Raw genomic sequence first — 24,205 nt, forward strand, 5'->3', positions numbered from 1 at the left:
GAATGTTAAAGTTTTCTTAAATACACACACACATAAACACATGTTCTCATACAGTGTTTATATATAGAAATTATATTTAAAGAGATGACAGGTTATACTGTACAGTTTGAGGAATTCTGTACAAATCTTATCTGTGGATTTCTCTCTCTCTCTCTCTCTAACTCTCTTTATTTCTTTTACTTTTACCTTTATTTGGTCAGAAACCTAGTTATTGGATATAAATGTCTTGAGGAAGTGATAGAATTTTAAGTTGAAATTTTCCAAACTTTTAGAAACCCAAATTGCATTTAAGAAAAATGCAGTTTTTCAGTATTGCTTTGTGAGATTCTGATTCAGTAATCTGGGATGGGAACCTAGAATCAGAATTTTGAAAATGCTCTTTGGGGACTTCTGGTCAACCAGTTTTGGCAGCCACTGGCTTGAGCCATTTTCAACTACAAATTTAGCAGGAATTCGGTGGGATTAAATTAAAATAACAAAGATGCCTATAGATCAGAAGTATTTTTATGAGAATGGGTCACTGGACAACACCATGTCCATTGTAGCCTTTATTCTTGTTTATGTTTAGAACAAGATCACCAAACCTTAGAGATGGGAAAGATCAGAATGATAATTTCACGTAGTGCCCTGATTTTTCCAGTGAGAGAGAGTAAAGGACTTGGTCAGCACCCTACTCTAAGAAGTCACATAACTGGGACTCTGACATGATTTCCTGACTCCACCCAACCAGTAATTCTTTAGATTACATCATAACGTCTCACTACACACACTAACTACAACACACTTTTGATGTATAAGTATTAGTCATTGTTTACCTGAAAAGTATTTACAATTATGTATACAATTAAAGACAATGCCCTACCTCCTACTCAGTTGTGTTATTTTTATATTTGTTTCAGCCCAAAGGCTTTAAATAATGTACTAAAGTTTTAGGTTTTAGATTGGCAATGAATTTGAACTCACATCAGTTACCCTGCAGTTTAATTAAAATCTGAAGTAGAGAAAACTTGTTAAATGTCTCCACTTTTAACATCTTGCTATAATGGAAATCATGACAAATCTCTATAATGGAAATTGTGCAAATCTTGCCACAGGCTTTGGCTTATCTGGGTAGAGCACTCAGCTTTGTGATATGCACAACTTGATCTAACCTACCGAAGTAAACGTCGGAAGCCAGCACTTCCAATAATAGTGTGAAAAATGCCATCCTAGTAGCATACTGATATGTCAGAAAATCCTCTGATTCTATTTTTGTGTTAGGATTTGAACTTGTAACAAAGAGTGGACCGCAAAATTAACTTACATTTTAGAGATAAAGATCTCTCTTTAATTTTAGTATTCAGCTGTGTTTGAAAGTCAGTTCAGGTTAAATACAACTCCTGTCACGAAGTCTTTCTTAATTTCCCATAGCTGAAAATGATCTCTATTGTTTCTATTTCTGTTTAACTCTATCTCCCCTAAGTATTATTAATTTCCAATTTTATTATTTATATATTCATAACAGGAAGTCTTCATGTTCATCTTTGTAAACTGAGAACAATACAGAAGTAACTCGAACACTGAAAAATATTTGTAAAAAGTTAAGTGATGAATGCACATGGTGTTATGTACCTTTGGAAATCTAAATTTAGAGACATAAAAATAGAACCCAAAGGGTTGATAACTGAACTCAGGATTTATGTCTGCTTTTGTAATATCTCTCAGTGTACTGCTGACTGATTTCAATGATTTAAGTACCTGACATAACCTCCTTCCTTATTTCTTTTTCATTTGAAAAAATAGAATAACACCAAGTTATTTTACTTATCTTGTGATAGTATCAAGAAGTTGGTGCTTTTACAATAATTGAGCAAAGTGGGGCAGAATCCTATGAACTTTTATCACTAAAGCTATTTGTGCTGGGGATTAACTACACTTGTACCTTTTCTCTACATGTTTATAGCCTTAGTATCTGGTTTATTGCTAACCATTGGCCCATCATATTTTGGCCGTGTGAATAGATACTTTAGGGAGAGATTAATGCCAAGGTGCTAAGATCAGATCAGGATCAACCCAACTTCATGATGTAATTATGCACCTAAATTAATTATTTAGGTCTGTATTTTGAGTGATGCTAATTCCATTACTAAAAAAAAGTATTAAATTAACCAGTGCTTTTAAATGTTAGACACAGCACATAATTGCAAATCTGACAGTGAAGTAGAAGAATGCACTACATGAACTTTCATCAGTTATGGTTTGACTGATTGAGTTAGAAATCAAGATGGCTCACTTCTTCACCTTTATTCACTAATGCTATTTCCTGGGCTAACTTGCAAGGAGGCAAAGTTTCATAGTGTACGTTGGATCTCAAATGTTAAATGCACTGTTCCTCATCTCAAAATGTTTATCCTAGAAGCTATTCTACTTGTTCTCAGTGAATGGAAGTTCCTTTTCATGTTTCTTTTGCTTATTTATTATGCAGGTAATTATAACCTCTAAATAGGAACATGAAGTACAAGGACACAGTTTGATTATTTTCTCGAAATTACACTAATACAAATGAGCAAATAAAATAGGATTTTTCAATTATGTATAAAATGGCACAGACTTTAATAACTTTTCATCTCAATGAGGCATTTATTAAGGATTAGTAATTTAAAAGAGCTTGGAAGTATTAGCCTTTGCAAAAAGTTTAGGAAGCGTGGATAATCAAGACAGGCTCTGTATCTTTCTCTTCTTGAACATAGATTGAGGGACTTGTGAGCAGAAAAAAGCTTCACATTTTCCCAAAAATCTCTGCTTGGAAGAATTTGGCCCTTTGGAAGTTATAACTCTTCCAACAGTGATTAGCACATTTATAAACAGGTGCGCTAAAGAAGATCCTGCCAGCTGCTAAGCAGGATTCACAGATGCTTGCTATATCCCAGCCCTATATAAGTTAGTTCTCAACTGCAATCTTTAATGCCCTGTTAGTCAGGAATACTGAAGCCAAGTATACCTACTAAGTAGCTTGAGGCTTCCTCTACCAACCAATGTTGGATCTTTGCCAAGCCATAAACCTGGTGGGTATGTTAGCTTCTTCCTTTATCTTAAGCAGTTTCTGCTGTTCAATCCCATACAAAAGTACAGTGTATGTTGGTGGGAGTGTAAATTGATACAGCCACTATGGAGAACAGTATGGAGGTTCCTTAAAAAACTACAAATAGAACTACCATACGACCCAGCAATCCCACTACTGGGCATATACCCTGAGAAAACCATAGTTCAAAAAGAGTCATGTACCAAAATGTTCATTGCAGCTCTATTTACAATAGCCAGGACATGGAAGCAACCTAAATGTCCATCGACAGATGAATGGATAAAGAAGATGTGGCACATATATACAATGGAATATTACTCAGCCATAAAAAGAAATGAAATGGAGGTATTTGTAATGAGGTGGATGGAGTTAGAGTCTGTCATACAGAGTGAAGTAAGTCAGAAAGAGAAAAACAAATACAGTATGCTAACACATATATATGGAATCTAAGGAAAAAAAAAAAAAGGCCATGAAAAACCTAGTGGCAAGACGGGAATAAAGACACAGACCTACTAGAGAATGGACTTGAGGATATGGGGAAGGGGAGGGGTGAGATGTGACAGGGTGAGAGAGTGTCATGGACATATATACACTACCAAATGTAAAATAGATAGCTAGTGGGAAGCAGCTGCATAGCACAGGGAGATCAGCTCGGTGCTTTGTGACCACCTGGAGGGGTGGGATGGGGAGGGTGGGAGGGAGGGAGATGCAAGAGGGAAGAGATATGGGAACATATGTATATGTATAACTGATTCACCTTGTTATAAAGCAGAAGCTAACACACCATTGTGAAGCAATTATACTTCAATAAAGATGTTTAAAAAAAAAAAAGTACAGTGTAATTCTGGTATAGAATGTTGTTTAAATGGCAACCAAGACTATGTGAAGAGGGGGTCACGATGCAATGTTTTTGTGTACAGGGACCTCATGTCTTCACATCTATGCAGAACAATGAACTACACACTGTAGATGTTAAATATATGAATGATCACTAATTACATTATTATATGGGACAAATTATCCATAATACTTTATCTATGCATATTAGTCCCTTTATAGAACATACATTTCATACTCAATTACATAACGTCTAGGCCTGTGTTGGATTTTAAATAATTATAAATATGTATGTGGCTTTCCCAAATTGCAATAGTGTTCATATGAAATAGATAAAATAATGGTGTTTAAAGGTATAAACTTATAAGGAGTATTAACTAATCCATAGAAATCTAATGTACAGTATAATGAATATAGACAATAATATCATACTATAATTAGATACTTTGATAAATATCACTATAACGGTAATCATATAACAGTATATAAATGTACTAAAGTAACCTTAAACTTACACAAAGTTACATGTCAAATTTATTCAATTAAAGAAACCCACCAAAATAGATAAAAGGAGGTTTTCCACTCACGTTACTCTCTGTATTCTAGTCAAGTAAATTGTAATTATAAATATCCTGCCTGGAAATTAGGATTTGATCCAACTTCTCTATTGACAAATTGACTCCTAATCTGTTTACTTATTATTCTCCCTACCATTTAAACATTTTTTTCATTCATTAGTCAAGCTCCCAATTATAATTCCATTTTTTATAAATATTTCTCTCCAGGTAAATTGGACAAGAGCTAGTATTACATCAAGAGTGAGTAACCAGTCTCTCCCATCTCAAGTGACTCATATAAAACTTTGTATCTTTCAATTTACTCTCTTCCTCCTCTTTTAATATCAAAGTTACACACACATACATATAATCACTTTCTTTTCTCAGTAGCATTGAATATGTATTCTTATTCATTAATTTTATCAAATAAATTTTAATGCTTATAATATGGTAGATACTCTGTCAAGGTATAAAGGTAGATTATACCTAATCACCTACTCCTAAGAATTCTCTCATAACCATGCAATTTCCTACTTACAGTCACTTGATGATTATGGGCAGAGCCTTTGCTCTAATTATGGCATCATCAGGCCTCACTGTGACCACCATTATATGCGGTTGTTAGGTATGTGGATTTGGGATTCAACCTACCGTGTCTCGGTTTTCATATCATCTGCTCTTTGATGTGGGGAGAATTATTTTATGTCTCTATTAATAAATGTTCCTTAAAAATAAAGATTATAGTAGTAATTATTCACAGGGCTGTAGTAAGGATTTAATGACATGACACTTGCAAAACTCAACAGAATACTTGGCATATTATAAGTGCTTAATATGGTGTGTGTGTGTGTGTGTGTCTGTGTGTGTGTCTGTGTATGTGTGTGTGTATGATTGCTTTAAAATATTTGAAAACTGTGGATCTAAATAATTGAAATTAATTTTTTGGACAAAGGACAAGATAAGGGTTTTTAGATAATTTGGCGAGTGTTTGCATTTTGATTTTGTAGCTTGTGACTTTTTGTGTGACTTAAGCATTTGTAAATACCACAAAATTTAATATAATTGTTAACATGAAAATGATTGGCCTTTATGTTTAATAACTATATCCTACCTATTATAAAATCTTGAATACAATTTACAAAAAAATATGTAAAGCCACACTGGACAGCAGTAATTACGAGGAATCTTGGATTTTAGTTTACATGACTCATGTAAACAATGAAAAAAAAAAAGGTTAAGATAATGGCATACTTTTTTTCTACAAAAAAGACTGAGTTTAAGTGCTATTTACTTACAGAAACTTTATAAAAATTCAACCTGAAGAAAATATCTAAAATAGTGGCTTAACTATTATAAGTCATTACTCTTCTTTTTATCTTTTAGGAATACACAATAGATATAATTTTTGCCCAAACCTGGTTTGATAGTCGTCTAAAATTCAATAGTACCATGAAAGTGCTTATGCTTAACAGTAATATGGTTGGAAAAATTTGGATTCCTGACACTTTCTTCAGAAACTCAAGAAAATCTGATGCTCATTGGATAACAACTCCTAATCGTCTTCTTCGAATTTGGAATGATGGACGAGTTCTATATACTCTAAGGTACTACTGTTTAAAAAAACTTGTAGTTGCTCTAATTTATTTTCCATACTAATATTTGATCAACTCATAAATTTCCATTTTTCAAACTTGCAAAGTAAGAAATATGAAGTTTCTTTTATACACTAAAATCTAAAATGGTGAACTATTATGGAAACACTTGTTTAAGCTCGGAGTTACTAGTATGTGAAAAGGACTGAAAGCAAAGAGGAAAAACTCTTCGATTTCCCCTCTTTGAAGCAGAATAGATTGTGGTACAAACATTATGTTTTTTTTAATCTATAGGGCAAGTGATTGACAGAGATTTTTCTCTAGGAGTTCATCCTGCTATAACATTTTAAAATACTCTGATTTTCAGTGGTGTAGTAAAACATCCCTAACATAAGATTAAATGAGGGTCGATGTATAAGATTCAAGTTTATTTAATTCATTGTCTTGAACATATCGACTCATTAAGAATCATCCCTATAACGGAAAGATGTTTATGGTCAAAAGAAAAAAATTCACCATACTTAACCAGGTACACTCTGTTAATCTGCATGTGTGTGCACGTATATGTGTTTGTTGAGATCCTGAAGTATGAATTTTTAACTGTAAACACAGAGATCATACTTGGGCTAATTATGAGGCATCTTAGTTGGCTGGAGAGAAAAATGTCAAAATTTTCTTATTCATTTATGAATGTTATTATATTACTACTTAAGACTTTGAGACTTCCGAATTATTATTATTTTCTATATCACAGTCCATTACTGTGGGCCAAAATCACGTTTAAAAATTAGACAAAAGATTTTTAATGCCTGAAATTATTTCTCATTATTTAATATTTATTTTTCCATCTAAATAGATTGACAATTAATGCAGAATGTTACCTTCAGCTTCACAACTTTCCTATGGATGAACATTCATGTCCATTGGAATTTTCAAGTTGTAAGTGATAAAATACTTGATTTTTCATAGAATTTTATAGCCTCTGATCCTGTTTATTTAAAAATGTAAAATAAAATGAGATAAACTGCAATTTATACAATTTTCAGAAGTGTGGACTATGTTTAATTGTCTTAGATAAAATGACATATTTGTTTCTGGCTTTAAATTAAAAAGTGGCAATAAATCCATAGTAAATATATATATTTTATCATTCTTTACAAATCTTAGTTATATCCATGTCCTTTTCTTATTTTGATTAAATAAGGGACTACTGAAGATAGATTTGTATTCAGATGTTTTTACACTGCCATGAATAAAAAGTTGATTTGAATTTTATTCCTCTTTCTAGAGGCCAGATTCAACTTTATTACATTGTACTTTAAAATATATTTAATTGGTCTGGTGAAGAACATTTACTATGTGGTAGCAAATATTTGAGAAAACTTTAATGAGTTGGAAAAACCAAGGTATAAATAAATTTATTCAAAAGAATGAATGAAACACAGAGAAATGACTAGAGAGAAATAATTTAGATACAAACACTTAGTATTTTGTTGCAAAGAAATAGTTATAATCTTTCTATACCAATATCAGTTTTGTTTTATATTTACTAACATATTTATCCTCACATATATCTTGATAAACATGTTTTTCTACATAATATATAATTGAGCGTCTTGAAAACCCATAAAATGACTTTAAAAATATTGCTTATGTCTATGAATTGTATAATGCTTTTTCCTTTTTTAAAATTCAATTTTTTTCAGATATCACATTCTAGAATTTATTCACAGTAGATTATAAGTATTTATAAGTATTATCCTGCTTCTTCACTTTAAAAATTCCCATATATCTCTTGCTGTCATTTATTAAGGATTTTCTTGACTTTCTTAATAATTTTAATCTCACTAAAATGTCCTTTTTAATTCATAGTCTCATCTCTCACTGCTCTGATTTTCTAACATTGACTTCTCAATGAATAAAACAGCCATATAACAGCAAAGACTTGATTAAAAGGAACATTCAAGGACTAGTTGATATGCAAATATTTAAAGATGTAGCAATTACTGTATTCTCCTCTAGATATCATGCCTGAATCCTTGGTGTGATATCTCTTTAGCTTTGATTGTCATTATTGGGAATATCCTATCCCTGTTAGTGCAATTGGGTGTTACTGACATAAATATAATAATCATAGCTATCTTTTTTCAGGCACTCTATAGGAGTCCAGTAGAGGATACAGCCTTCTCCATCTAATATTTCACAACAAATGTATTTGGAAGATTTCATTATGGCTTCCATTTTACAAGTCAACATCATGAGATTTAGAGTGGTTAAGTAACTAGCTCCCTGTTTCTATTTGTGCCCACATTCCTATATATTATGATTATACTCTATTACTTCTACAATTCCAATGAAAAAGAATGGGAAATATGGAAAAACAAGATGCTAAACCTTTAGAACAAGAGAGAGAAGATGGAGAAAAGAAAGAGGAAACACATCCTTACACAGGCCAACAAAGATGAGAGCAATTTCATTGCATGCCTGATTAAGGGATCCTGGTGGGAAATGATACTCTGTTTTGGAACTTTTTAAAGTTGATAGTGAATTTCATTCCGGTAATATGGTAGATTAACCTTTGTGTCTAAAACAATTTAAAACATTTTATTATTAAAATCGTCTCAAAAACCTTTAAGTGATCACTAGGAAAGAATTTTCAGCCACAAAAATTCACATTACAAGTTGAAACCAGAAAGGCAAGAAGGTTTGTAGCCTGAGGACATTTGCCAAAAAAAGATAAAATTGAGCTTCGATTTTGACAGCCTTGTGGACTGGAAATGTAGTAAAACATGATCGCTACATACATCTGAGTTACAAAAGGCTGGACACTTAAAGTAACAAGAAGGAGCGCCCCCTCCCCCATACACACACACATGCACATACAAACACTAAGGTCTAAAAGGAAAGTTGTCTCTTCAATCAGCATACCAGGGTGAATTAACTCCTTGAGAGGATTTAACCACAAGCCCAGCCCCACATGGATTTTCCCAAATTTCCTTCGCTTGGTCCAAAAAACCCTTGTGGATTTCCAGGAAGTGTAGCAGAAACAAAATCATGTCCTTTTTAAAAGAATACACTTCCATTCTAGACAGCTGCAGAGAAGGCAAAGGCATTTTCAACATAAATAACAAAGGTCTAGTATCCAGAATATACATAAGAATTCAGATAAAAGAAAGATAAAAAGGAAAACCCAATAAAATAATGGGCAATTGACAAGCAGTTATCCAAAGAAGAAACCGAAGAATCTAATAAACACATGAAAATTTTTCTAGGTTTTATTCATAATCAGGAAAAAAGTGAAATAAAGTACACTCTACAGTGAAAATAAAGAAGACTGTCCAAATAAACTTTAATGAGAATATAGATCCACATGTATTTTCATACTCTGGTTGGTGAGAGATGAGTATAGTATACTCTCTATGGAAAAAAAGATTGACGTTGTTTCATAAAGTGGCAAGTATATGTAAACCACGACCCAGCTACTCCATACCTAGGTATATATACCAGAGAAACTTGTGCATATACATGTTTTGTGAGACATGTACAATAACATAACTAACAGCAGTGTTAGTAATAGCCAACAGAAAAGATTACAAGTGTGGACACAGTAAAATGGATAAATAAATTTTAGTACATCTTTACAATAGAACAAATTTACTACTACTACATAAAACAGCATGGATGACTATTACAAATATGATATTAAAAGAAGTAAGATATAAAATAATGCATCCAGTATGTTAACAATCAAGCAGAGTTCAAAAAGAAACTAGACTAAGCTATATATTTCAGAATTGCCTATCAAAAAATTTATAACCAAAAAAACAAGGGGAGGATTATCACAGATATCAGGTTAGTGGTTACCTGTGGTCAGGAGGGGAAATACTATATTGGAGTGGGCACATGGTTTTTCCCAAGGCTAGCAAGATTTTATTTCTTGATTTAATTGGAGTCAACATGGATTATCATTATTTAATCATTATGATTATTCCTTAAACTATACTCATAAATTTTATGCAGTATTTTTTCTATATTTGACATATAATAAAAATGAGAAAGAATGTCAAAAGAATTTGTCTTTGGATGTTTGTATTGCAACAGTAACAGATTTGGATCTGCTAATGTATATATTTTTAATTTTAATTTTTACCTAGATGGATACCCTAAAAATGAAATTGAGTATAAGTGGAAAAAGCCTTCTGTAGAAGTGGCTGATCCTAAATACTGGAGATTATATCAATTTGCATTTGTAGGGTTACGGAACACAACTGAAATCTCTCACACAATCTCTGGTAAGAAGGAAATACAAATCAGTGATTAATGCTAGCATCAGTGGCATTTGTACTTAAATCTATGGTTTGGAATCCTATACTTATATGTATTTTATAGCCAAAATAAAACATATTTTTTTCTTCCAGGGGACTATATTATCATGACAATTTTTTTTGACCTGAGCAGACGAATGGGATATTTTACTATTCAGACCTACATTCCATGTATTCTGACAGTTGTTCTTTCTTGGGTGTCTTTTTGGATCAATAAAGATGCAGTACCTGCAAGAACATCACTGGGTATGACATGTAATATATGCTATAGTATCATAGGACTTTTAGCAACATTTTTATGTGATAAAAGTTTACAGTTTAATATGTTAGAAATATTCCTCTAACTGCAGTCTGACAAAAATGGACAGATACTCTAGTGCAATATAATGTTGAAATGAATATATGAAACAAGTAGGAAATAGAATTGTAAAGAGCTTTAAATCTCAGAAATGTTTTTATTAGAGGTCAAGGGAAGAATAAAAACTAAGTAAGAATTAATGCATGAAAATCATACATAATCCCTGAATCTTAAATGTGATCAATATTTTCAATCACTTTTTATCAAGATTTTATTTTTTAGCCAAATCACTAATAGCCAGTATTTATTGACTGGTGTGTGTTTAGAAAGCTTTGAAAGCCCCTTCTCTTACAATGGTGCTAATGAACAGTCAACAGTTCCAAAGGGCAGGTGCTGAAAGGAACAAGAAGTTTCCAGGCTTCTATGATCTATAAAATGTGTAATTAGTCTGTGAATATTTTTGAGAGTTGCCTGTACAATAACACTGATTAAAAGGGTAATTTGTAATTCATACTTGATAAAATAGACTTTTCATTTTTTCTTTAGCAATGTGTTGCAATAAAGTCATAAGAAAATGTGTCTAATTATTATACATTTGTTTAAAAGAAAATGATAACCTAAATTTATGCATTGATATACAAAGATGAATTATTGATTAATTCCCAACATCAGTATAAGATATGAATCTCACTACTGATAATTGTGTCATAAAGACATAAAGAAAGTTGGGACAGTTTCTAGTTTCAACAATAAAGAGGTTTCCATGTGGTTTCTATGGTGGGTGGTGACTAACTCCATTTAGTAAATATAGTAAAATGCAAATTCCATAAAAGCAGCAAGATAAAACCTGAAGTACCTAGTTCTATATTTGGAAATGCAACTCCTTGGGAATCTAAATAGAGGTGTAGATATAGCTAGGGGACAAAATGCACTCATATCTGAGTTTTGTTTCCTACAATTATTTCAAATTATTTTATGTTCCAAGGTAATCAAATTACTTTTGTTTTTTTGTATGCTTCTCTGAGTATAACAAATATTATATTTTGTTCTTAAATATTATTCTTATATTTTTTCCCAAAGAAAATTTGGATGGATTATTTCTACCATTACGGTTATATGAAGCCAAAAGCCTATGCCATAGTGTCATGAAAGAGAATAGTCAATAGTGGAATTGTGTTTTTACATGAATTCATATTTTTAATATTACCACATCAACTATAAAGATAAGCCATAGCCAGATCTAACTTAAAGAGTATCTCTTACAACTGTGGACCCTATGTAGTTGGAGGATCAAGGATTTTTTTTTTAAGTGTACATACATACATCCATACATACATCATTGAAGGACAATTTCCTGAGCTCATTTATTCAAGACTGTATTTTAACAAACATTTATCAAAAGCTTTATGTGAAATAGGCAGCGTTCTAGGTGCTGCAGTGTTAACAGTGAACAAACTGTGATGTGCTCATGTTCATGTTAAAACATAAAACATTTATGTTTTAGTGGGGTGTACAGGTAATGTACACATATAAAAAGCATACAATAAAATGTCAGTGAGTATTAAAGGGTATGAAGAAAAAGTAAAATAAATGGCTAGAGAATGGCAGGGGATGTGGGTGAATATACTGTTTGTTATGTTATCTTGTGGAGTCAGACTAGACCTATTTGAGGAGGTGTCAGAGACCTAATGAAGTGTGGGAGCTAGCCTGGGGGATATCTGGTAGAAAGATAGTCCAGACAGGGAGAACCACAAGCTTCTGAAGTGGAATCTTCCTTGCCATCCATGCTTGAGGTTCAGAAAGAAGACAACTGAGTCTAGAGGTGACTGAGTAGTGGTAGAAAACAAGATTGGAGAGGCAGCCGGTAGTTAGATCATATGTTTTAGTAGGTCATTTTAAGGGCATTGGGTTTTATTCCAAATGTAATGGGAGACTATTGTAAGATTTTGAGCAGGGGAAGCCACCGGGGAAATACCAATGAATCTGCTACGTATTTTAAACGTTTTCTTAATTTCATGAACTCAGAGATATTTTAATAGGAAATCCACCATATTATTTTTAAGCTAAACTCTGTGATAATAATTACTAAATTAAAGAAATAAATGTGTAGAAGCTAAGTTCTACTATAGTTTTCCTTAATTTATGCAATAGAAATGTAATAGTATTTTAGTAAAGTGAAATTTAATTCCGTCATTGATAATGAAATCAAAGAACACATTGGCCTTAAGATTTTTTTTCTACTTGGGATGGGACATTTTTATGGAAGCCAGGAGTACCTTGGGAAAGCTACCTTCGTCTGACTATGGGAATGTTATGATTTAATAAGTTATAAAAAACATAGTGCACAAATCAAGGAAGAGAGAAGACTGGTAGTCACTGAAATTATTTCGCACTTACCATATGAAAAGCCTTTAAATATAATTTTGGCTTAAAAATAATTGAAGCAAAAATTGTCAGGAATAATGGGAGAAATACACAAATCTGCAATAATAATTGAACATTATAATACTCTTTCTCTTTCATTGATAGAATAACTACATGGAAAAATCAATTAAGATGTAGAAAATTTGAATAAAATTATCAAACTTAACCTGATTGATATTTATAAAACACTGCACCTAACTACAGAATACACAATATGTTCAAATGCATACGGAACATCAACCAAGATCTCAATAACATTCAAAAGACTAAAACTTTCCAGAGGATATTTTCTAACCAAAATGAAAGTAAATTAAAAATGAATAAAAATAACACAGATTAATAATGGCCTCATTCATTTGGAAAAATTTTAAATGACCTTTAGATAACTCTTGGGTTAAAGAAAAGTCAAAAGGAAATTAGAAAATATTTCAAACTTAATTTTAATAAGAATTTAACATATAAATATTTGTAAGATGCAGCTAAAGCATTGCTTAGAAGGGAAATTTTAAACACTAGTATTAGAAAGGAAGAAAGATTTTACATCTACTTTAAAAAATAAGTAAATACCTTTTATGTAAATATATTATACAAAATTTATCACATTACTGTGCCCGTTTTTTAGATGAGAGGCACAGAGTTAAGAAACTTCCCTGAGGTCACAGAGTTAAGAGTGGGAACATCAGAATTTGAACCTAATTTGCCTCCATGACTTCCAATTCATTTTACGTGTATCATCTTTAATTTTTTCAATCCTAAGCGATAAAAATAAAAAGATGGGCATGTGAAAGGAATTATTATTAAGGCATGTTTCAGTGTAGACATGAGGGAAAGAGGTGGCTGTTGCCTTCACCATACCAAAGAGGCGCTTTCTATTTTTTCAACCCAGATGTTGCCACTTTATAAATAATTGACCAAATTAAGATTCATTTGGCATTATATTTAGTACTTTTTGGAGAGAAAACAATCCCACTAATGGTACCTTCTTTCATGAGGCAAAGAATGAGAATTAAGGCAGTTTAGATCAGAAGAGATATAACATGTGCAGCTGTGAGTTAGGGGGCCTAAAATTAGCAGTGGTAAGAACCACAAGAAGACCATGGATAAAGAGAAACAGATACGCCCAAAGATCCATACACAGGGCTGGGGCCCAGGCGGGTATCCCAATTTTATATGTTGACTTCTTCAAAACATGAAGATTTACTCTGTCCTTTTCAAGTATTCCCTTGATATCATTTTGCCTGTATTCTTTACTGAGATGAAAAAAATAGGTCTAATTCAAGTTATAAAAAAAAAAAATTCTAGAGTAGTTTGGATTACTTTTATCTGTGTGTGGCAGGAAACTTCAAATCACTGTAGATTCAATTGGGAAGAGGTCTAAAATGGCTTCTGGTGCTCTGGCTATTGTAGTCCAGCAAAATGCAATTAGGAAGAGGGAAAGAAGGGCATTTCCTATCTTTCTAATGACATCTTCTGGTAGTTGTTTACGCCCTTGACTTAATTCTTCTTGGCTAGATTTCAGCCTGTGGCCACACACAGCTAAAAGAAGCTGGCAAATAAATTTGTACTTTCAGGCAGGCGCAGACTAGCTAAATATTGGATAGTCTATTATTATGAAGGAAGGGAAGAATAGGTATGGGGAGTCAACTACCTGCGGTCTGGAGAATTTAGATGATTAGAACTCACAGAGACACAAAGAACACATTGAACACAATGTAGCTATGGTTACCAGAATTTTTTTTTTCTGTAAATCACAAGTAATTATATGCTTTTATTTTCCATTGTTTATTTCTGCTCACAATATTGCCAAATCGGATGGAAGAATAAAAATGGTCTAAGTTATTTTTCATCATTTATTTTTCTTCCCTCCCTCCACAGGTATCACTACAGTTCTGACTATGACAACTTTGAGTACAATTGCCAGGAAGTCCTTACCTAAGGTTTCTTATGTGACTGCGATGGATCTCTTTGTTTCTGTTTGTTTCATTTTTGTTTTTGCAGCTTTGATGGAGTATGGTACCTTGCATTATTTTACCAGCAACAAAAAAGTTAAGACTACTAGAGAAAGAAAGCTAAAAAATAAGGCCTCGGTATGTTAAAAAAAAATCTCTATTTTATAAGAAACAATTTACTGTTAGAGATACTCTTTTGGGTTCTCATGTTATACTTCCTTAGACTGATATGGTTGCTAGTGATACCTTGACAAAAGATAAAAAAAATATTAAGATGAAACTGGAGTACCTAACATTGCCCACCAGCAAAAGTATTCTTATATTTTTCCCTAGAAAAGACTTTTGGATCACCTTTGTAAAGAGTGGTTATTATGCTGTGAAATTTTCCACAAGTAGTAAATTTTTGTACCTAAAAATTATTTAAACTCTCTCTTTGAATCTATTTTTGTGATAGGATTTGGACTTCTTACATTGGTACCCCACAAAATTGACTTAATTTTTAGAGATAAAGATCTCTCTTTAATGTTAGTATTCAGCTGTGTTTGAAAGACATAGCTTTCTATGTCATAGAAAAGATATCTGTTTGGCTTTTGTGTATTTGTACTCACTCCCCCTTCCTAAGCATATATCTACCTTAATTTATATCACATCAAGTTGATAAATTAGAATTAACTCTACTGATTCTAAAATACTTAAGTATTGGATGATTAACTATAATTTCTTTTTATAATGGCAATTATAACAACCTTAAAGTAATATGTAACACTGAGTATTCCAGGAACTCCTTTATATGCATAATTTCATTTATGCTCATAGGCACCTTATATATACAACTTCAGTAATTTGCACAAGGACAAACTTAGGAAGTGAAGGATCCAAGACTCAAACCCAGGTCTTTTACAGTGACAGAGGTCAAGCTTGTAATCCTTCCTTTATGTTGCCTGTTTTCATAGGACTCAGAAAAGTAAACATCTTTTTCTCCAATATTAACAAAAAAGACATTTCATTGCTAATTCCAATAAATGTTTTTAAAGCAGATTTTTTCCCAAAATACCAGTATATTTGAGAACTATATAAAACAGTTATGCATGAGTGGTAAGCTTGTAAACCTACCATAGCATGTACATAATGAGGCATGGGATTTTTCATGTTATGTCCTAAATTTGTAAGTTCTAGGATTCAATGCTTTTTCTCCCTTCTCCCATTTTTCATTAGTTTCCTTATAAAACTTTACCATACTTTTAAATTATATTTTACTTTTTATGTTATACTCCAAGGACCAAAGCCTTGTGTATTTGGTTCCAGATTCCCACCATATCCCAAGGAAGGAGAGCACATTGTTGGTGGTACACATTTCAGAACTTACATGGTAGAATTAACATGTGACTCTCTCAACTTGACATAATTTTAGCTTATCCATATGATTTATTATGGCCTCTGAGTGGACAAAGCATCAGGGGGCAATGATTTCAACTTTAAAATCCATTTGCTAATTTTTTAGGTAAAGAAAAACACAGGTTTTCTACTATCTGCCTTTAATCCAAGTCAAACATCCTCTCTGGATTTTCCATTTCATCATTTACTTATCCACAGCTATGCTTGATTACTACCTTGACAATTTTATTTTTGGAAATTGTGAATGAAAATGTTTAGAATAAAAATAATTAACATTATAAGCCAGACAATGTACAATCTCACATGGATTCTAGAATTTCATTCTAAGAATATGTAATATAGGTACTAATATTATCTAAGGCTACTCAACCAATAAGTGGCTACTGTAGGAATACAGATAATCAGTTTGACTCCAGATCATGTGCTCTCAACCACATTACCAGATGTCTCATTTACTGAGGAAGCTGAAACATTGGAGTACAAGCTTTAAAATTATGATGTTCATTTAATCATTCATTCATCAAATATTAATTAAGGACACCCATGTTCTAGGCACTGTTCTAGAATAGTTATTTAGGAAAAAAATGTCTGTATGTTGAGTATTTAAAACTTAGCACCAAACCCAAGAAGCAAAATATTAAAGATGAAAAATTAAGGAATAAAAAATAAATGAGAGCTTTGAAGCATTAAATTGCAAATATCAAAAGTTAAATTGATATGTAATTGACTACCTAGGTAAGAAAAATATTTTTAGAGCCGTCCAAAATAAAATGCTATAGTAGTTTCTTTCTGTTCAGTTATGTGTTTCATGAGCTTTTTCAATACAAAATGACACTTTAAGTGAAAAATTGGATCAGTAATCAAATCTGACTCCCTGCCTAGTTCAGTGTTTAGCCATACGGTCTTGCCAATCAGGTAAATCAGAGCACACTTTTATGAAGAATAGGTAGCTCTGCTTGCTGTTGTCTCAAAATATTCTATTTAAGGGCTTTGTGGAATCTGTGTTTTTCTTCTGTTCCAGCCAGGAGGATCAAATGCAAGCTTAGACCCAGAAATCTTGGAGCATCTTGCCTTTACACCTGTTTTAATTGTTTGTGAGTTTATCTTCGTTATCTCTCTCTCTATCTATCTCTCTGTCCTTCCATCTGCCCACTTTATTTTATAGGCTCAAAATTCTGAGTTGTTTAAAATCCAGCATTTCCCTTTTCTTCACCAAATTATTTATGGCAATAGGCCAGGAACAAAGATCTTGCCTAGAGTCACTGAAAAGTCAACATGTCTGTTATTAAAAGAAACTAAAATCCCCTTCTTGACATCTCTTTGACTGCTTAGCTGAGAATCCCAGAAAACTCCAATTTATTTTACTCAGGAAGAGATGATATTTGAACACAATAGATTTTTAGCATCAATGACCCCTCTAAGAAAAATATAAATTAATAAAGATGCTTTCTACCTTCCTCTCCACATGATATATTGGACCTTTTCTTTCTTTCTCTTTCTTGCTCTCTCTCTCCACCTCCCTTCCTCCCTCCCTTCATCTCTCCCTCCCTCCTTCCTTCCTTCCTTCTTTCCATTATCCCTTTCTTCCTTCTGTCCTTTACTTATGTCCATATTTCTTTATTTCTTTCTCCTTTATTTTTTATTGTGAATGTCAGTGACATTTTGACTTGGTCATATTACCATCCAATATATTTTATTGGGTTTTTATTTCTACTCATTAAGAATATGATTCAGGTGTGTTTGTATAAATATCTATTTTCAAGAGAATCTAGTAAGTTAACTATGTTGAAGTATAGAATCAAGATCCTTATGAAACATGTAAAGATCTCAGAAAAGCAATAGTAGTAAACCAGCTAACTAAAGAGTAGTTCTTGTTGAAACTCAAATAGCCCATTGATGATAAAGAAAATCTCAGAAAACCATGTTATACCTACATCAGGAGCCTGATCTACCCATTTGAGGTAGAACTTTTTTGTAATCTCTCAATTGGTTAAAATGTTAAATGAAGGAAGTTTATTTCACCAGCCACGAACAAGGCACTATGAAGAGAATAACGACAGAATGTGTTCTCTGCTTTCAGGGATCTTTGAATCTAGTTGTGGAAAAATACATTAGAAGTGTAAATGTAAGATAATAAAGTACAGTACAAATAACAGTCCAATATAAAAATCAAAAGTAGACAAAGACACTATAAGGAAGTAGCAGTTAGGTGACTGGTTTCAAATACCTTTTCGGCAGCAAAATATTTTCTATGATAGATATAAGTTAAGAATATTTAAAGACGTTCTTATTGAAATAGAAATAGGTACCACAAAGTCTGAACTAAGTGGCCTGTCCTATGCACAGAGGAAATCTTGAGACATCATGTAATATGGTCTGTGAAGCACTAACAAGTACATAGTGTTGAGAAGAGGCTATGTCATTGTGAGCCAACAGTGCAGTGGGTGGCCTTTTTCATTTCATTGTAAATAATTTATTCAAAATGTATGTAAACTAACTCTTCCAAAGAGAATTTGATAGAGAAAATTACAAAGAAAGCATGGCATCATTGAAGTAGTTCTTTAAAGAATAAGTTGTAGTTTTCAGGAAAACAAATTATCAAGAATATTTAAGAGAGAAGGAACCATTAAGCCAAGTTGAGGCATACATATAAGAATAAAAAGTAGATTTGTATATTTCTCAGGCTTTTTGTCTAATACAATAGCACTAGCCATATGGCTAGGTTGATTTAAATTAATTAAAATCAACCAAAATTTAAAATTTAGTATCTTAGTAGCATTAGTCACATTTCAAGTGCTTAATAGCTACATGTAACTAGTGGCTACCATATTGAACAATACTGATACAGGACACTTAAAGCATTGCAAAAACTTCTATTGGACAGTACTATAGAAAATAGTCATCTTAGGAAAGAAAATACCCAAGTTGAGGATAGAAAAGTGGTTTATTGCCGAGACATGGAAAGTCTCCAGTACCATGTTAAGAAATTTTGATTTTGCACTGTCAGCACTGATAAGCCATGCATGTTTTTAAGCAAGATGGCATATTTGCTTCTATGTTTTTGAAAGATAATTATAAGTAGCATGGAGTATATACTTGAATGGCAAAAGAAGCAAGGAGATAAAGACTATTGCAGTAGTTCAATAAGTCATATATTACTGAGAGTGGAACTAGGGTATTGGAGTGGAAATAATGTGTGGAAGGTTTTGTTTTTTGTTTCTTGTTTGTTTGTTTGTTTTTGCCCACAATACCCAACCATAACCTTTTCTTCACACACAAAAAAATATCATATTTTCAGCCAGTGCATATCTATATGAATAAACATTCTTCTACCTTTCAGAGCACAAAAATAATGAAAAGATGAATCAATACACAGTTTCACAAATTATAAACCTTCTTTTCTGTAATGGTAATTGGCAAAGCTCCTAGGAAGGATTTTTTGATATTGGTGAAATGTGAAATACAGTAAGAAGTTTACTTGTGCATGGTTGAAACAAATGAACAAATCAAACAGTATATAAATATACAAGTGACAATACAATTCTCTGCTTCACAGCCTTGGTCCCAACCCTCAGAATTTTTTTTTTTTAACTTTCTATTTTTTACTTTCCTCTGATAATTATTTCCATTAACCTCTAATTCTTGGAGTACCAAAATTGACAACTCAGAATCACCAAAATCTACCTCATGTCTATTTTTAAACATTGATGTAGATTTTGTAATTTTTGAAATTCTGACTGATAAATAACTGGGATTTTGTGAAAGTTGATTGGAGAAAATCTGTGCTTAGTTTGGCATTCTCATGTGCCACTTTTTGAATGAGAAATTAATAGTGATATAAGTCAATATTTCATAGTATCAATAACATAACCTAATAATGTTTGTTAATCATATTGCTAATACTTAATATTATTAATTGTATTAGTATATGATCTAAATAGTTATTATATTATTGGTCTTGGTGCTTAAAATATATTTTGTATATTTAACTATACGATTAATCTATAAGTAAGAGTATTTAATATATAACCAGACACATGTATCTTTAATAGTGAGAATGGAATGGATTTCTCAAAATGTTAAGTTCAGCTATTCTTAGTGACTTTTTTAAACAAAAAAATGGCATATTCTCAAAACTACATCATTTGAAGTAAAAGGAAATTCTATTCAATTGTGTTGTTTCTTTTTATGTCACTTAAATGGATCTATTTTATTTTTTCAATGTTTGCTATTTGGGGGGCAGCAGGATTTTTATTTGAGAAATTGTAAGGTGGGTTTTGCTGTTTTACTTCAGATAAATAACGCATATAATGTTTATATTCTTCCAATTAATTTTTCAGTGGTTTCCAAGGTCACAAATGTGTCGAAAGTATTTTATTTTACTGATACTGTGTCAGCTCTTTGGCTATTTTTCTCAATACATATAAAATTCATTCCTAGTCACATTCATCATTCAATAAAGTGTAGTTTCTTTCAATTTATGAATTAGTGGCATTTTGGGGGAGGCAGCAGGAAACTAGAAAATTGTCAATCTAAATTGTCACTGCAATAAGAAGCTCTCCATGATTTTGACCACCAGGGATTGGTCCATGTTTTAAATGAACCATTTGTAGTTTTTCTCCATTTTTGTGCACTTTAATGTTTAATCATACCTCTCATGCACAACTGATATCTTCTAACAAACACACCATCTTCCCATTTATGGCAGTTCTGAATGATATATGGAACGTGTTTTATGCCATATAACCTTGAAATTGCGGACTAACAAACTTGCATTTTAACCACTTTTCACTCTGGTTAACATTGGAACATACGTTATTTAAGTAACAAGAAAATGAATACCAATTTGCCTCATTTTTATACATAAGTTTAGTGCTCCACTAAAATTTAGGAGTGTAGTCGAGTATCTCCAAGTGTCAATCTCAAAAGATCTGTCATTAACATTTAATAATATATTGCCTCTGTTTTTCATGATATATCTAGGCAAGTGAAGTCATGCATTTGTGTTTAGGGCATTGCTTCTTATCTTCAGGCTGCACATTTTCTTCCTAATATGGATGTTACAACTTGTGTGATGGTCTTATTTTTTAAAAATATCACTAAATGTGATTATTTGCTTCTCTTTGCATCTACTGAATGTTTAATATGTAGTGGGTCAGATTCTATGTTTCTTTTTAGGAATGAAATGGGTTTGAATATAGGTCCAAATTTTAAAAAATTATCATTTTTTGTGTTTACTTTTTTTAATCTTTCTCATACAATGTTTAATTTTCATGGCTTTGAGATTTATTTATTTCAAAATTTAGGATGAAAAAATTTTATAAACTTTTTCATTAGAATTTAAAATCAGGATAAAACAATTGTTATAATCTCAGCATTGTATTCAGTGTTTACATAATGACACCACTGATTATAATAAATTGTGAGGTTCACATTTTAAAATAATCCCTGTAATACGTGGAAGTCCTGAGAGATGAAGAGTTACTAAAACGGCAGTCTTCACTCATATTTTACTTGCCATTTTATTCAAGCGTTCATTAATGTATTTCTTTCCAGGAACATTTTTGATGAGGTCCAAGTTTTTGTTGTTGTTATTATTGTTATTATTGCTTGTTTTAGCACATATTTTATAGTCAATTATGATATATCCTCTCCAGGAATCAACAGTAGCAATGACAATTACAACACTATTATCAATTGGCAAGGGAATACTTGCTATGTTTCAAATATTTTGTTTGGTGTTTTATGTATATCATCTCATTTAATCATCAAACAGATCTATGTATTGTAATTGTGGCTTTGGTATGGCAAAAGACACAGACACAAAAGAGCAGTGACATTTCCTGTTCAAAGTTACAGGACTCTACTGGGCAGGGCTGGAATTTCAGCCTAAGTGATTGCTTTAATATTCCACAATATCCTGACTCCAAAGTGATTGCTCCAAATTGATTGTTCCAAAGTGTTGGCTTTAATATTCCACAGTATCCTGGCCATGCTCGATTTTTTATATTTTTAAAAATTCTTCTTCTTATTTAAGTATTATTCAGAACACGGTATCATCAAGAGTTAGTTTGACATGTGTCCCAAAAAATCTTGGTAAAAATAATAACTATTACTACTGGGCAAGACGAAGCACGGATCATTTTACATGTCATGAAGTTTATTCATCACAACCATCACAAAAATTAGGTGGTAATATAATTTCAGCTGGATAGCTGGAATGAGCAGAATTTTGGTAGAATTAGCAGAATTTTGAATACCAGTTGTTCCCCAACCTTAATTTTTACCTCCTGCACATTCTATCTCCCAAATATTATGCTTTGTACCTATCCACAACTCCAGACCTCATATCTTTTTTATTCATTCATAGCTCCTCAAAGTTTTCTGCTTTATCAGAATGTCATCTTTACTATTTGTTCTCATTATTACTAAAATAAAGTACAGAATATAACCATAGCAAACCAACACATGTTTATAGCATTGTAAATGATTTACTGTAAAATATCATAGAAAAATAGTTTATTCTCATTTTAGAATTAGATTCATGGTTAACAATAATTCAGTAGAACAACTTTCTAAAGGTTAAAATATATTTAATTTTGAGTGTTTTTTTCCCTGCAAAATCTTTGGAATGTAAAATAATATTTTTATGTGCTACAAGGTAAATTATAATCTAAAAACATGTTAGAATTGGGTATTCATTTGATTTTTGGAAAATAAGATTATTTTTACTGCATGTCAGTCTCTCAGAGTTTGCCTTGAGGGGACAAATTGATCTTTTTATGATTTTTTTCCTCAAAACTCATTTATTATTTTACTCAGATGTCCTCTGGACTCCATCCAGGATCTACTCTCATTCCAATGAATAGCCTTTCTCTGCCGCAAGGAGAAGATGATTATGGGTACCAGTGTTTGGAGGGCAAAGATTGTGCCAGCTTCTTCTGTTGCTTTGAAGACTGCAGAACAGGATCATGGAGGGAAGGGAGGATACATATACGCGTTGCCAAAATTGATTCCTATTCTCGAATATTTTTCCCAACAGCTTTTGCCCTGTTCAACCTGGTTTACTGGGTTGGCTATCTTTACTTATAAATTCTACTTACTAGGCAAAACTCATAAGAAGTCTGACTAAATCCAATATAATCGACTGTCCTTCAATAACATGAAATTTAAATTTAAAATGCAGAGAAACCAATGGTTAAAATGTGAATAGTTATTTTAACTATTTTACAGCTTTCTTAGGTAAATAAAATAGCAGCTTTCAGATTAATATACATAAATTTATGTAAAACAGATTAGTTGCAAAATTCAGTATATTAAAATAGTATTATATATTTGTACTTTAATTTTCTTTATTTTTACATATATCCTATTATGATTTTGAATTTATGAGTTCTGTGATTCATATTTCAAAGATGGAATAATTTTAATATATATTTTATTTAAACATAGCCTATCATTTGTAATGGTAGCTTAATCTAATGCCTAATATTTATGTAATATGTTTTTGCCTAGAAAATATTGTTAATTTGATTTTTTTTTTTTTTTGCTTTTTATTTTTATGCTCTGTTTGGAATAGAGCTAGTTGAAAACATATGAAACATATGAAAACAATGATTTCATTGGATTGACTTCCAAGAAACTTTACTCCCAAAAAGAAATTAATTTATTTTTAATTTTTTTATTATTTAAAAAAGAAAAGGCCATTTTACCTTATCTTTGATCCAGTTCATTTCCTGATGAAACATTAAATAAAACTCCAGTTAT

General features: G+C 31.9%; 1 protein-coding gene across 1 annotated transcript in view; it reads left to right on the top strand.

Moving 5' to 3' along the window:
- The window catches only part of GABRG1 (gamma-aminobutyric acid type A receptor subunit gamma1), a 62,829-nt gene extending 39,105 nt beyond the window's left edge, over nucleotides 1-23,724 (top strand). Inside the window, exons 4-9 of the mRNA XM_007180742.1 lie at nucleotides 5,839-6,059; nucleotides 6,904-6,986; nucleotides 10,202-10,339; nucleotides 10,466-10,618; nucleotides 14,970-15,181; nucleotides 23,261-23,724. Of these exons, the coding sequence (XP_007180804.1) occupies nucleotides 5,839-6,059; nucleotides 6,904-6,986; nucleotides 10,202-10,339; nucleotides 10,466-10,618; nucleotides 14,970-15,181; nucleotides 23,261-23,530 (1,077 nt within the window). The 3' untranslated portion in view covers nucleotides 23,531-23,724. The remainder of the gene's footprint in view (nucleotides 1-5,838; nucleotides 6,060-6,903; nucleotides 6,987-10,201; nucleotides 10,340-10,465; nucleotides 10,619-14,969; nucleotides 15,182-23,260) is intronic.
- The last annotated feature ends 481 nt before the right edge of the window (nucleotides 23,725-24,205 follow it).

The sequence above is a fragment of the Balaenoptera acutorostrata genome, chromosome 5, assembly GCF_949987535.1.
Source record: "Balaenoptera acutorostrata chromosome 5, mBalAcu1.1, whole genome shotgun sequence".
Lineage (NCBI taxonomy): Eukaryota > Metazoa > Chordata > Mammalia > Artiodactyla > Balaenopteridae > Balaenoptera > Balaenoptera acutorostrata.